The sequence below is a fragment of the Myotis nattereri genome, assembly GCF_964212035.1.
Source record: "Myotis nattereri genome assembly, chromosome: 18".
Lineage (NCBI taxonomy): Eukaryota > Metazoa > Chordata > Mammalia > Chiroptera > Vespertilionidae > Myotis > Myotis nattereri.
Genome location: NC_138093.1, coordinates 42,707,108 through 42,721,133, shown reverse-complemented (window position 1 = coordinate 42,721,133; position 14,026 = coordinate 42,707,108). Strand labels below are relative to the sequence as shown.

Below are 14,026 nucleotides of genomic sequence, written 5' to 3'. Positions count from 1 at the left end.
CAATAGGTGTGCAGGGAATGGAGCTGTGAGTGAACTGTGCTCTGGACGCAGGTGCTCCAGCATGTTGGGAGCTTCAGAGCCAGCTCGGACGTTACCTCGGTGGTGGCTGGTGGGCAGCTGTGATGGGCTTTCATGGTTGTCTCCTCAGGGGTCTCTCTTTTTGGCTTGTCGGCCCTGTTGCTCCCTGGGAACTTTGAGTCTCATCTGGAACTGGTGAAGTCCTTGAGTCTGGGGCCGGTGCTGATCCATTCAGCCAAGTTTGCTCTCGCCTTCCCTCTCATGTATCACACCTGGAACGGGATCCGACACTTGGTAAGTTCATTGAGATCCGGGCGTTTCTGGGGTGCAGGGAGTGGAGAGGCTGGGAGGGCTCTCTCCTTCGTTGTCTGGGTTCAGTGCTGCTCTGAGAGTTACTTGTGCTGGGCCTTTGCTCAGGGGGTTCCTGGGCAGCTCGGCTGGGGACAGAGCTGAGCAGTGTTAGGCCTGACAGTTTTCAGAGGGTTGTTACTGCAAGAGACCCCTGAAGCCAGGCATCCATCTGGCTTGGACGATGTATTTCCTAGACCAGTGGTTCTCAACCTTCTGGCCCTTTAAATACAGTTCCTCATGTTGTGACCCAACCATAAAATTATTTTCGTTGCTGCTTCATAACTGTAATGTTGCTACTGTTATGAATTGTCATGTAAATATCTGATATGCAGGATGGTCTTAGGCGACCCCCTGTGAAAGGGTTGATCGACTGCCAAAGGGGTCGCGACCCACAGGTTGAGAACCGCTGGTCTAGACAAAGGCGTGGTGCCTCCTGGCTCAGGCACTGTTGCAGGCCCGGGGATTCCATTGTGAGCCAGAGGAACGTGGTTGCTGCTTTCAGTCTGACATTCCTGTCAGCCCAGAGTGAGGTGTGGCTGGTGTCAAAATACACTGACTTATGTATCTTTTTGTCGTTGTTCATCCTCACCCGAGGATATTTTCTATTGATTCTTAGAGACAGTGGAAGGGAGGTGGAAAGACAGAGAGAGATACATTGATGTGAGAGAGACACCGATTGGTTGCCTCCTGCACTCGACCCTAACCACGGCCAGGAATTGAGCCTGCAACTGAAGTACGTGCCCTTGACCAGAATCAAATCTGGGACCTTCAGTCCACGGGCCGACGCTCTATCCACTGAGCCAAAATGGCCAGGGCTGACTTTTGCTATCTTGACATTGAATTTTATTACCTGTTTTTGGTCTTTGTTTATTTTTAACTACTGGAGAAAACAAGGCCATTGTTAACAGAAACTGGGTGCCTAGGATGCCAGGGGTTTTTTTATTTTATTTATTTTTTGGTTAATTCTCACCCAAGGATATTTTTCCATTGCTTTTTAGGGAGAGTAGAAGAGAGAGGAAAAGACAGAAACATCCATGTGAGAGAAGCACATCGATTGGTTGCCTCTTGCATGGGAGGGTGGGGAAGGGCGGGGGGACTCAGGTTGGAAGGAACCTGCCACCAAGATACGTGCTCTTGACCGGAATCACACCTGGGACCCTGTGGTCTGCAGGCCGACGTGCTGTCCACTGAGCCCAGCTGGCTAGGGTGGGTCCCAGATTTCAATATTGGGTTTAGGAATGTTTTGATGGCCTGAGAACCTTGGGGTCAGTTTAGACTCATGTGTCTTCTTTATAAAGAAGATCACTCCCTCCAGCACCTTTGAGATTTCAAATTGTGTGTCTCCCCTCCCCTAGTCTGGCTTCTTTTCCCAGGAAGACAGATGCAGTCCAGTCTGGTTTCCTGTTATTTCCCAGCCGGCGCCATCTGTCACATGGATGCTTTCGCCTGAATTGACCTTTTATAGCTTCCATGTCAGAGCCTAGAGACAAGCACTTGGTGTGTTTCAGTCGTGCCCAATAGACAGGTTAGAAGAATAGAGAAGGGGGAGACAAATGACTGTAAGCGTCAGTGCGTCTGGCAGCTGTTCTGGGACAGCGCTCAGCATCATCAGTGATGGCTGCACCTCCCTGGCCCTCCCCGGAGCAGAGCCCTCAGGAGCACGGCCGCCAGGCGGGCCTTGCATCTGTGGGCTTTCCTCTCAGTCTGGGGGGGCGGGGGGCGGGGGGGGGGTAGAGAATCTCAGAACTAAGGTGTGGTTTTTTGTTTTGTTTTTAAATCCTGGCTGATTCTGGTTTTCTTTTAGAGGGAGGGAGGGAGGAGAGAGAAGGAGAGAGAAACATTGATGTGAGAGAGAACCCGCGGCCTTTTCTTGGTGGCAGGACGCCGCCCAGCCGCCCAGCCAGATGCGGCTCTCCTTCGCCCGCACATCTGCCGTCACGTTCCTCTCAGCAAGTGCGGCTCTGAGTGTGGAGCCGGCGTCTGTTCTGCGCAGCCGGGACTCTTGTACCCGAGCTGATGCCTGGTGCTCCAGAGAGCACCTTCCCGCCCGCCCAGCAGGGCTCACACTGTGAGGCTGGGCCTGCTGAATCTGATCTGGGGGAAGCTGTTTGGGGCTGAGGGGGGCATCCTTTTGATTTTCTCTGAAGTGCTGCTAATTTAGTCACTTCTACTTGTACATTCAGAGTGTGGGCGGGTGTGTGTGGGGCAGTCATGTGGGAAAGTGTGGAATCTGAAGACCTTCCTTTCACCATAAGGGATCCATCCTTCAGCAGCTCCGAGCACAATGTGTCCATTCCCAGGGCACGAGAGAGTCTGAGTCAGTGTTTTAAATTGTGGTTTTGACCCAAAGGGTAGAAAACCAATGAGTGGGCTGCTACCAACAAGAAAGGAAAGTTGGGTGGATTATTGCACATAGAAGGCAGCCCGTGGTGATTATAAGTGTTGTTTTTATTTCATGAGCTTCTTCTGTGCAGATGTTAATAAAATTCAGTTGAGTACATTCAGAGACCTGGTTGGCTCTATTAAGGCCTTCCTGAGCGGGCAGCATCCCCTCCAGCAGCTGGGAGGAGTCTCCAGGGGTTGTGTCAAGGGCAAGGTTTTTAGAGGAAGAACGGTCCGGCAAGGGAGGTGTTGACAAAAGAAAAGAAAGGGTTGTTTTTGGGTCGGGGCAGGCCTTCCCTGGGGAGAGGAGGAGGTTTTATCCTGCAGATTGTCTCTCTTCTGTGGGGGATGGAGAGGCCCAGGTGCCAGGTGCCTTCCTGGTGCTGACCAGCGAGTTCCAGGTGGTTGGCTGAGAGGGTGTGTCTGGGAGTCTGTGGCTTCTCCTTTAACATAAGTGGGTACTAATTCAAAATACATTTCTGGCCTGGCCAGTGTCGCTCAGTGGGTTGGGCATTGTCCCAGCACAAGAAGGTTGCCAGTTTGATTCTGGGTCAGGCCACATGCTCAGGTTTCAGGTTCAGTCCCCGGTAGTGATGGGCAGGAGCCAGCTGGTCAGTGTGGATGTTACACGCTCATTGCTGTTTCTGTCCCTCCCTCTCCCTTTCTCTCTAAAAATCAGTACAAATATTTAAAATACATATAAATATTTTGTCTTAGTGGGGGGTCACAGTCAAGACAAAATTGAGAAATAGTGTTCTAGATTCCAAAGAGTCTTTTCTAGATGCTAGTTAGGCCTCAGGGCCGATAGCCCTTCTCCAGAGGGCTCTGTGTGACTGTATCTGGGAGGTCATGCCTATGAAATCCCCCTTTTGGAGACTCACAGCGCACATCCATGAATTGTTGGGAAGTCTTGCAGTTAAGTGTTTACCAAGTTTATCTGACCACACCCCTCGCCCCAGCCCTTTCACCATTCTGAGGAGAGTCGGGGTGTGTGTGTGTGTGTGTGTGTGTGTGTGTGTGTCCCGTAACCCTTTCACCATTCTGAGGAGAGTTTTTGTAAGAACGCACTTTGGGGAATGTTGCTTTTGTCCTGTCCTCACGGGAAAGCTTTGTTGATTCCGTCTGGAAACTTTTGCCCACAAGGCGCAGGTGCCTTTGCTGGGCTGGGCTGCATGGGTGGGCACCCGTGGCGGTGGTGTGGAGAGGGAAGGGCTTTCCCTGGAAGCCAGCTGAGGCTGCTGCCCGCCAGGTGCAGTTTCCCTCTGAGAAGGGAGCTGTGGCCTTGACCAGGGTCCTGATTGCTGAAATGCTTTCTTTTTCCTTTTTCTGCAGATGTGGGACCTGGGAAAAGGCCTGAAGGTCCCGCAGCTGTACCAGTCCGGGGTGGCTGTCCTGCTCCTCAGCGTGCTGTCCTCGGTGGGGCTGGCCGCCATGTGAAGAGCTGCGCCCCAGCTCCTCCTCCCCCAGATGATTAGTTCCCTGATTTCCTCAGCTCTCGCCTGTTCAGACCTGTGTGCTTGCACTGTCCCTGGAGCTCAGCTGTGAGAAGGGTCCCAGGGCCCCCTTGTTTCAAAAGATGGGGTGTTGCAGCAGCTCCCTCTTCCTGCCCCCGCTTGCGGCCTGCTCGGGGCCTAGGAGCCCTTATTCTCTTCATATTGGGCCTTGATTTGTGCTGAGGGTCAGCTCTTGGCTCCTCTTCCTGAGACGGTGGAAACAAAGCCAGCTCTGTGGCCTCGCCCATGCCGACTGGGAGTGGGGCTCTGGGTGCCACTGCCTGTGGGTTGTGGCTTAAAGGATAGTTCTGTTCACTGGTCAGACCCAGGGTCCTTAGCACCCACATGGTGGGGGGTTAGCCTGTACTGGCCAGAGGGAGAGAGAGAGGGTGAGTTGGCTTTTGAAGCAGGTGCTTTGGGGAGAAGATACATAGATTTTGATACAAGAGAAAAATCCAGAAAAGTATTGCTGAACCTGTTAAGGGTTATTTCTTTTCCTTGCAATTCCAGAAAAACAAGCCTCTAATTGTCATCTTTTCTAATCGACATTCATGTGACATCTTTTTCTGAAATTAATTAAAATACTAATTTTGTCTTTGACTCTTCCTTGAAATCTAGAGAAACCAAGAGAATGGCGGTGAGGAGGAGCCAGTTCCCCCCTTCCCTCTGGCCGCAGGCATTTCCGTCCCCCAGTCTGACCTCTCTCAGGAGAGAAACGGTCTGTTTTGCAGCTGGGAAGGTTTTCAGGGACTCAGTACAAGCAGCAGAGATGTCCTGCCACGCAGGCGCCTCCGAGAAGGAAGGAGTGTTGGGAGGACTCACTCCCTCCTGCTCGATGACGCCAGCTTGGGTCCGAAGCTCCTCTGCCAGGGATGGGACCTGCTGGGACGCTGGGTATTGGACGGAGAAGACATGAGAAGTCGTGGGCATAGAAGAGAGTCTTTATTGTAGCCCAAGTAGCTATGGCTAACAAGGAGCCATCTGACAAAACAGTTCTTCAAAGCAGTCCCAGAAGCAGGCAGCCGCACCCGGCTGGTGAACAATGCATCCTTCCCACAAAGCAGCCTCCTGCGTAGGAGCTAGTGTCTGAGCCAGCGCCTGGGGCTCACAGCACCCCTGTTCTGCAAGCAGCCATTAGAGCCAGCCACCTGCTGGTCAGTAACATGGCTTATAGCAACTTAGACCAAAGAGGCTGCTCCAAATCGTGGCCTCAGATTCTAGATGAGCACGCTGCGCAGTGCACAGTGGGAGTGTCCTTGGGGTGCTCAGGAGGGAAATCCGGGTGTGGGAGTGGGTGCTGTGATTCCCACCGACTTCTGGCCATTTCTGGAGTGTAACCAACTTGGTCCTTGTACACATGTGTCCCCCAAGCCTTTGTCATGTTTCCCCTTTGCCGGGAGCCGGTCCATCCTTGCTGCTTGACACAGTCGCTGCAGGAAAGAAACATCTGCACAGCATATGTCTCAAGGGACCTGATGTATATAGCATACTGTTCTTAATATGTTTGCTCCCCTTAGCGCTGTGTGTTTTAACCAAGGTCACCTCTCCGAGAAAGGATGTTTCCCCAGGTAGGGATTTTTCCCTGAAGTTAGGGAGGGGATAAAACCCCTTAACTAAGTGCCAGGCAGGTAGTTAATCACTTAAACTACAAACAATCACGCTTAAGCTACATAATCTTTACGCCCTGGAATGGAGATAAGAAACGCCCTAACCTTTGCAATAGAAATTGACAGGATTAAAATCAACTAGTATAAATACGGATGTAACAAGACAATAAACACCAGAACTTCGCTGGAGATCCAGACCAGAACTTGGCTGGAGATCCTGGCTAGAGATCCTGGCTAGGCTGCTGAGCAACTGAACGCTGTCTCCGTGTCATTCCTTCTTTGCCGACTCCATCCACACCTTTGGGGACCCCTGGACCTGCTGGGGTTTGACCCCAGCACCCCTTCCCCCAACCCTTCTGGTTCTTGGTGATAAGAGGCAGGAGGGAAAAATCAAAATCAGTACAAGAGTCAAGAGTGGTGATTATTTTCCAAATTCACCTTTATTCCTGTCATTTCCCTGACGGGCTCTTACTTCACTCATCTCTAGACAGGCTTCTTCAGTGGGGCCCGCGGAGTCCCGGGTTTGCGTTCCTGGCCCGGCTCGAGTAGGACCCACCCTGGTCCTACGTGCATGGGCTTCCGGGTGGGCACTTGGGAGTGCTGGCTGGGCTGAGGGGACCTGGAGTGTGACCTGCCGAGGGGTGTGCACTTGGGGGTTGATCTGGAGAACTGAGGTCTGTGGCTGGGGACCTTGGGATGATGGCTGGACTTGGTGCTTGCTGGACAGAGTTCTGGGGTTTCTTCTGACTGGCTGGGTCCTGGGGCTGTCGGGTGGAACAGAAGAGAGCCTGGTCAGGCCTAGTCATTCCCGATCCAGAGCACTCTAAGTGTCTCTCCCCACACCATGGGCCAAAGGTCGTGTTCAAACAAGAAGAGCTAGAGCTGATGCACTGACCCTGGTGAGGTCAGATGGCCTTGTGCTTGGGGGCAGATGTCCTTAGCTCAGCCCTGAAGCACCCAGGTGCTGAGGGACTACACCGCGAGACAGATGGTTAGAGGTCCCTCTGCTGGAGTAGCAGAGGCATAACATTGGGTTGAAATTGAGACGCTGGGATTGGAGGTTAGGTGGGATGAGTAGGTACCTTGCCCAAGATTTCTGGACGAAGCCCATTGGAGGCCTTGAGTAAGTCAGGATTTTTCTGGATCCATTTGGTGAGGGAGGCAGCACCAGCAGCTGTACGGGACGTCAGGGTCACCCGAGCAGGGGGTATCTTCAGAGGCATCTCCCAGGTGCCCATGAAGGTACCCCAAGGACTTGCCTAAAAGGAAGAAGCAGGACTTCTCACTCCTGGCAGTGGCAGACCCTGGCAGACCCTGTATCCATCTGGTTTCCATCCTTTTCCTTGGGGACTGGGTGGCAATGAAACGACTGGAAGTGAGCCCCTCCCCCCACTCAGTGACCCTGTTCTGTGGCCTGACCTCTGCTGGCTTCACTTCTGCGTCCTCGGGCTGTTTGGCAGTGTGCCCACCGCAGAAGCATCACCGCCGTGGGCATCCGTTTTACACAGGTCGCCTATAGTGCAGGGACCTGGTGCTAATACCCTGCCCTGTGGGTAGGCTGGCTGGCAGTTTGGGGGCACTCGTGTTCCAGTGTGAATGAGACCGGACTTAGCTTCCCAGGCAGCAGGGGACCGCACCTTCCCCAGTGCTCCAGTTGTTGGTAAGAATGGAGGCGAGTGTCTCACCTTGGAACGGGGCACTGAAGGCAGCAGATGGCCACGGTCGTTGGCGATAATCTGAGTGTAGCCTTCATGGGAAGGAATGCTCTGGGGAAAGTGGAAGAGAAGCGCTGGGAGAGTGGAGGGAGTATCAGGGCTCGAGTGAGGGCTGAGGGAGTGGAGGATGTGGGGAGAAGGCTGGTGGCAGTGAGCGATGTAGAAACACGTGGATACCTCTTTCGTTGGCTTGGCGAGACACCAGTTCTGCAGATACTTGGGTGAGAATGCTTTTTCGTACTGTGGAGAGAAAGGGGGGAAGCCCTCTGAGCTCCAAGCCCCGCCTGGAGATGACAGCCACAGAGTTCGTTGGATTCGAGGATCAAAGGCCTGCACTGCCTGGGGGGCAGTAAGGCCGTGTAGTTTGGACTAAATGTGTGTTGTCCTAATGGAGCCTCTAGCCCAGTGGTTCTCAACCTTCCTAATGCCGTGACCCTTTAATGCAGTTCCTTATGTTGTGGTGACCCCCAACCATAAAATTATTTTCGTTGCTACTTCATAACTGTAATTTTGCTACTGTTATGAATCGTCATGTAAATATCTGATATGCAGGATGTCTTCATTGTTATAAATTGAACATAATTAAAGCATAGTGATTAATCACAAAAGCAATATGTAATTATATATGTGTTTCCGATGGGCTTAAGCGACCCCTGTGAAAGGATCATTCGACCCCCAAAGGGGTCGCGACCCACAGGTTGAGAACCGCTGCTCTAGCCACACGTGGCAGCTACTGAGCACTTGAAATGTGACAGTCCACACAGGTGCTTGTAAACAAAAAATACGCGGGATTTGAAGGCCTTGGTACAAAAAAGGGAACGTAAAACATTTCACTGTAACTTCTAAAATATTGATGATTAAATGTTGAAATAATATTTTGGATTTATTGGGCTAAATGAGATTATTAAAATTAACCATTTTAAAACTTTTATGTAGTTGCTAGGAAGTTAAACTTGCGTTTGTGATTCGCACTATCTTTTTGTTAGACCACGCTTGTCTAGACCAGCGGTCAGCAAACGCCGTGAGCCAGGTCCGCCCGGACTGCTTGAGAGAGCGGAGAACGGTTTTTATGGATGAACATTTGTAGTTGATTTGAGAAAAGGGAACACTAAGTTTGTATCCCAATCAAGCAAAATGTTTCTCCCAAAAGAATCTATTCTTTTCATTAGCGTTATAAACAATGGCACTCAGTTGTTACACTCTGAATTTTGTGTTTTCTGTTGTTATGTAATTGTACTTTCTCATTTTGCCACTTGGCCCACAAAGCCTAAAATGTTTAGTTTCTGGCCCTTTACAGAAAATTTGCTGACCGCTGGTTTAGACCTTACAAGTAACCCAGAGATGCCCTTTGCTGGTCCATGGGCCCTCCCTACCCTGAGGAGCTGGGAAATTCTCCCTCACCCCCTCTCAGCCAGCCCTCCGTTCAGTGACCAGAATCCTAGGGGAGGTGTCAGTCCAAAGGTAGAATTTTGAAGGCAAAATTAAAAACGTTAAAGAGATGGAAAAAGAGAACTTACCTGGTTGGCACTGTAGTTAGTGGCCATGATCCTGCGACTTCCTGCTGTTTACATTGGTTGCCTGGCAACTGCAGAACACTGGCCTTGGAGACAACCTCTCAGTTAGCAGGCAGGCACCTTGGGCTCCTTACTCACTTCCTTGGATGACACTACCCTGACCTTTTTTTCCTAGAGGCTAAGAGTATGTAAATGTGAGAAAATTAGCTGAATAGCAACCCTTTTTTTCTTTTTAAATATTTTTATTGATTTCAGAGAGGAAGAGAGAGGAAGAGAGATAGAAACATCAATGATGAGAGAATCATTGATTGGCTGCCTCCTGCACACCCCACCCTGAGATCGAACCATGACCTCCTGGTTACTAGGTCAATGCTCAACTGCTGAGCCATGCCAGATGGGCAGCAACCCTTTTCTTCTAGCATAACTGACCCCGCTTTTATCAGCTTCCAGGTGGTCTTTGACTGGAGTAACAAGCCGGGGTCCCCCAGGGGTGTGTTCTTGGGCAGTGTGGCGCAGGGTAGCATGGACTTGAGAGCCAGACCTGGGGTCGAGACCTTACTTACATGGGGACATAGGAGCTGGGTGCACTGGCCACTAGACTCGCGTGGGGATGGCAGCGCCTTGCTTCCCAGGGTGAAAGGCAAAGTGAGTACAGACCCAGATAACGCCATGGCACAGTCGGTAGGCAGCACTGCTGAGGCCTGTTTGTAGGGGCCACTGCTTTATCTTCCCAGACACGATAACAAAGGAATAATATTTTAAAAAGCAGCTGACTCAGATTTGTCCCTGGAAAGAAAAGCATATCTTGGCCGTGGTCCTCACGTGACTCCTTGTCCTCCTCCATTCCCTGGAGCCCCAGGTGTGCTGTGGGCTGGCTGAGGCAGGTGAGGAGCTGGTGCTGGACATGGAACAGGACGATGACAGAACCTCGTGCAGGCAATCCTGTACAGCACACTGGCCTGCCTTGTTTCCTGGGAGGATCTAAGCCTCCCTCTATTGGAAATTGCTGTTTGTCTCCCCCATACACCATAAAACACAACTATTATTTTTTTTAACATTTTTATTGATTTCAGAGAGGAAGGGAGAGGGAGAGAAAGATAGAAACATCAGTGATGAGAGAGAATCATTGATCTGCTGCCTCCTGCACACCCTGCACTGAGGATCAAGCCCAAAACCCAGGCATGTGCCCTGACTGGGAATCGAACTGTGACCTCCTGGATCATAGGTCGCCACTCAACCATTGAGTCATGCGGGCCGGGCAAAGAAACTATTCTGCTATTCAGGAACAGCACTTCCTGAGGAGTCAGAGGACAAGCTGCAGGCAATCAGAGCAACTGAAGAGACATCAGTGTCTCTCCCTAGCAGCGACGGTTAACTTGTTTACCTGCATGGCTAAGAGTAAATGGTGGTTATAATGGAAGCAGTGTAGTATGTGGTAGCTATGTGCTTCCACAGTATACAGGGTGGCCATAACGTCTGGAAATAGATACTGTCCTATATAATTAAAGGCTAATACGCAAATCGACTGAACAGCAGAATGACCGGTTTCTGTGACGTGCACTGACCACCAAGGGGCAGACGCTCAATGCAGGAGCTGCCCCCTGGTGGTCAGTGCACTCCCACAGGAAGAGTGCCTCTCAGCCAGAAGCCCTGAGCCAGGCTCACAGCTGGTGAGTCCAGTGGCAGTGGCGGGAGCCTCTCCTGTCTCCATGGCAATGCTAAGGATGTCCGACTGCCAGCTTAGGCCCGCTCCCTGCGGGCCTAAGCTATCAGTTGGAATCCTCCAAAGGCTCCCAGATTGCAAGAGGGCACAGGCCGGGCTGAGGGACCGCCTCCTGAGTGCACCAGGCCTCTAGTTATTTATAATGTACTGAAATGTATCAACAAACCATTCATATGTATTCATTTATATTTCCAGATTTCTTGGCAACCTTGTACACATAGTACAGCTATCAATGAGGAGAGGTTAGGGAGAGTATGTGAGAAGTAGAATAGGCCCTGATTGCCATCCACAGGTATTAACTAGGAGTAAAACTTAGGCGTGAGGGTAGAGCTACAGGAAGGGGTTAAGAGTACCCGAGAGTTTCGGTGTTGTTCTGTGTGGGGAACCCAGTCCTCCTGGGTTTCTCCTGTCACACTGACACACAGCGCTCCTGACACCAGGCCATCCTGTGACACCAGCTGGTTGGTGTTCCACCGTTTCACTCAGTTCTGACACCATTCACCTGGAGCGAGCTCAGGCCCACAGGTGAAGGGCTCAGCCAATAAGTCCGCCCCCACTTCAGAGGTCATTCAAGTCCAGGTTGTCACTTGTGCTTCTGACCCATCCGCTGTACGTCAGAGGTTCCCATGACCCTCCTCAGGTCCAGCTCATTTGCTCGGGCAGCTCACAAGGTTTAGGCAAACACTCCACTTACTGTTTACCAGCTCATTGTAAAAGGGTATGATAGCCCTACCCGGTTTGGCTCAGTGGATAGACGTTGGCCAGTGGACTCACAGGTCCTGGGTTTGATTCTGGACAAGGCAAATGCCCAGAATGTGAACTCGATCCCTAGTGTGGAGCGTGCAGGAGGCAGCGGATCAATGATTCTCTCTCATTGATGTTTCTCCCTCTCCCTTCCTCTCTGAAATATGTATTTTTTTAAAAATATACTTTATTGCCCTGACTGGTTTTGCTCAGTGGATGGAGCGTCAGCCTGCACACTGAAGGGTCCCAGGTTAGATTCCGGTCAAGGCCATGTGCCTTGGTTGCGGGCACATCCCCAGTGGGGCGTGTGCAGGAGGCAGCTGATTGATATTTCTCTCTAGTCGATGTTTCTAGCTCTCTATCCCTCTCCCTTCCTCTCTGTGAAAGATCAATGTGTGTGTGTGTGTGTATATATATATATACACACACTTTATTGATTTTTTACAGAGAGGAAGGGAGAGGAAGAGAGAGTTAAAAACATCGATCAGCTGCCTCCTGCATACCCCCTACTGTGGATGTGCCCACAACCAAGGTACATGCCCTTGACCGGAATTGAACCTGGTACTCTTCAGTCCACAGGCCGACACTGAGCCAAACTGGATAGGGCTGAAATACGTATTTTTTAAAATTAAATCTTTATTGTTCATATTATTACAGTTGTTCCTCTTTTATCCCCCCATAGCTCTCCTCCACCCAGTTCCCCACCCCCCACCCTCTGCCCTCACCCCCACTGTCCTCATCCAAAGGTGCACGATTTTTGTCCAGTCTCCTCCCGCATCCCCCACTCCCTTTCCCCCCCTAAGAATAGTCAGTCCACTCCTTTTCTATGCCCCTGATTCTATTATAATCACCAGTTTATTCTGTTTATCAGATTATTTATTCACTTGATTTTTAGATTCACTTGTTGATAGATGTGTATTTGTTGTTCATATTTGGTATCTTTACCTTTTTCTTCTTCCTCTTCTTAAAGAATACCTTTCAGAATTTCATATAATACTGGTTTGGTGGTGATGAACTCCTTTAGCTTTTCCTTATCTGTGAAGCTCTTTATCTGACCTTCAATTCTGAATGATAGCTTTGCTGGGTAAAGTAATCTTGGTTGTAGGTTCTTGGTATTCATCACTTTGAATATTTCTTGCCACTCCCTTCTGGCCTGCAAAGTTTCTGTGGAGAAATCAGCTGACAGTCGTATGGGTACTCCCCTGTAGGTAACTGAGTTTCTTTCTCTTGCTGCTTTTAAGATTCTCTCTTTGTCTTTTGCTCTTGGCATTTTAATGATGATGTGTCTTGGTGTGGTCCTCTTTGGATTCCTTTTGTTTGGGGTTCTCTGCGCTTCTTGGACTTGTAAGTCTATTTCTTTCACCAGGTAGGAGAAGTTTTCTGTCATTATTTCTTCAAATAGGTTTTCAATATCTTGCTCTCTCTCTTCTTCTGGCACCCCTATAATTCTGATGTTGGTACGCTTGAAGCTGTCCCAGAGGCTCCTTACACTATCTTCGTTTTTTGGATTCTTTTTTATTTTGCTTTTCCGGTCGGGTGTTTTTTGCTTCTTGGTATTTCAAATCTTTGACTTGATTCTTGCAATCCTCTAGTCTCCTGTTGGAACTCTGCATAATATCCTTTATTTCAGTCAGTGTATGCTTAATTTCTAGTTGGTCCTTTTTCATAACCTCAAGGGTCTCACTAGATTGCTTGAGGATCTCACTACATTTATCGGCGGTCTCACCAGACTTTTTAAGGGTCTTACTAAATTTATCGGCGATTTCTAGAAAGTTCTTGAAAAACCTTAAAAGTGTGGTTTTGAACTCTATATCCAGTCGTTTGCTTTCCTCCATTTCTGTCATTTGTGACCTGTTTCTTTGTCTCCGTATTTTTTATTCTTCCCTGTGTTGGTAGAGTGGCTTTGTGTGCTAGGTGTCCTATAGGGCCCAGTGGCTCAGCCTCCCCAATTACCTGAGGTGGACACTCTTGGTGCACCCCCTAGTGGGCTTTGTGCACAGTCTTGTTGTAGTTAAGCCTTGATTGTTGTAGGTATCACTGGGAGGAATTGACCTCCAGGCCAATTGGCTGTGAGAATCAGCTGTATCTACAGTGGGAGAACTTCTGTGCTAGAGACACCTTTCTGGGGCAAGACTTGCTTCAGTGGGGCTTTGGTGGTCACTGAGTCTGCCCCCTGAGTGTGTCCTTTATGGGTCCGAGGAGCTGCAATCTGGATGGTCCCACTCTGACCACCAGGCACACTGGCTCTTGGATCTAAGGAGGTGCTAATTTAGCCTCTGCCTGAGGCTACCCAGCAGGAGCTATGAAGAGATCTGCAGATTCCCCTTCCTTGTTTGGGGTTTGGAGGTGCCCAGATGAGGCCCAGCTGTGAAGCAATGCAAGCTGCTGTGGGGCCTTGGGCCTTCTCTTGGAAGTTCTGGGTCTGTCTGGCCCAGCTGCAGTTTTGTTAGGTAATTTTCAGATTGCAAAGGGCCAGGGC

General features: G+C 50.2%; 2 protein-coding genes across 3 annotated transcripts in view; one reads left to right on the top strand and one right to left on the bottom strand.

The window, feature by feature from the left end:
- The window catches only part of SDHC (succinate dehydrogenase complex subunit C), a 31,889-nt gene extending 27,045 nt beyond the window's left edge, over positions 1-4,844 (top strand). For both annotated transcript variants that reach the window (XM_081112638.1, XM_081112639.1), the window contains exons 5-6: positions 149-312; positions 4,084-4,844. In XM_081112638.1, the coding sequence (XP_080968764.1) occupies positions 149-312; positions 4,084-4,188 (269 nt within the window). In that variant the 3' untranslated portion in view covers positions 4,189-4,844. The remainder of the gene's footprint in view (positions 1-148; positions 313-4,083) is intronic.
- A 1,435-nt stretch (positions 4,845-6,279) lies between these two features.
- Positions 6,280-9,146, bottom strand: CFAP126 (cilia and flagella associated protein 126). Its single transcript, XM_081112599.1, has 4 exons — positions 9,084-9,146; positions 7,537-7,806; positions 6,934-7,110; positions 6,280-6,615 (listed from the first exon to the last, which is right to left on the bottom strand). The coding sequence occupies exons 1-4, from the start codon at positions 9,108-9,110 to the stop codon at positions 6,415-6,417; spliced, it is 675 nt and encodes a 224-aa protein (XP_080968725.1). The 5' UTR covers positions 9,111-9,146; the 3' UTR covers positions 6,280-6,414.
- Positions 9,147-14,026: the final 4,880 nt, after the last annotated feature.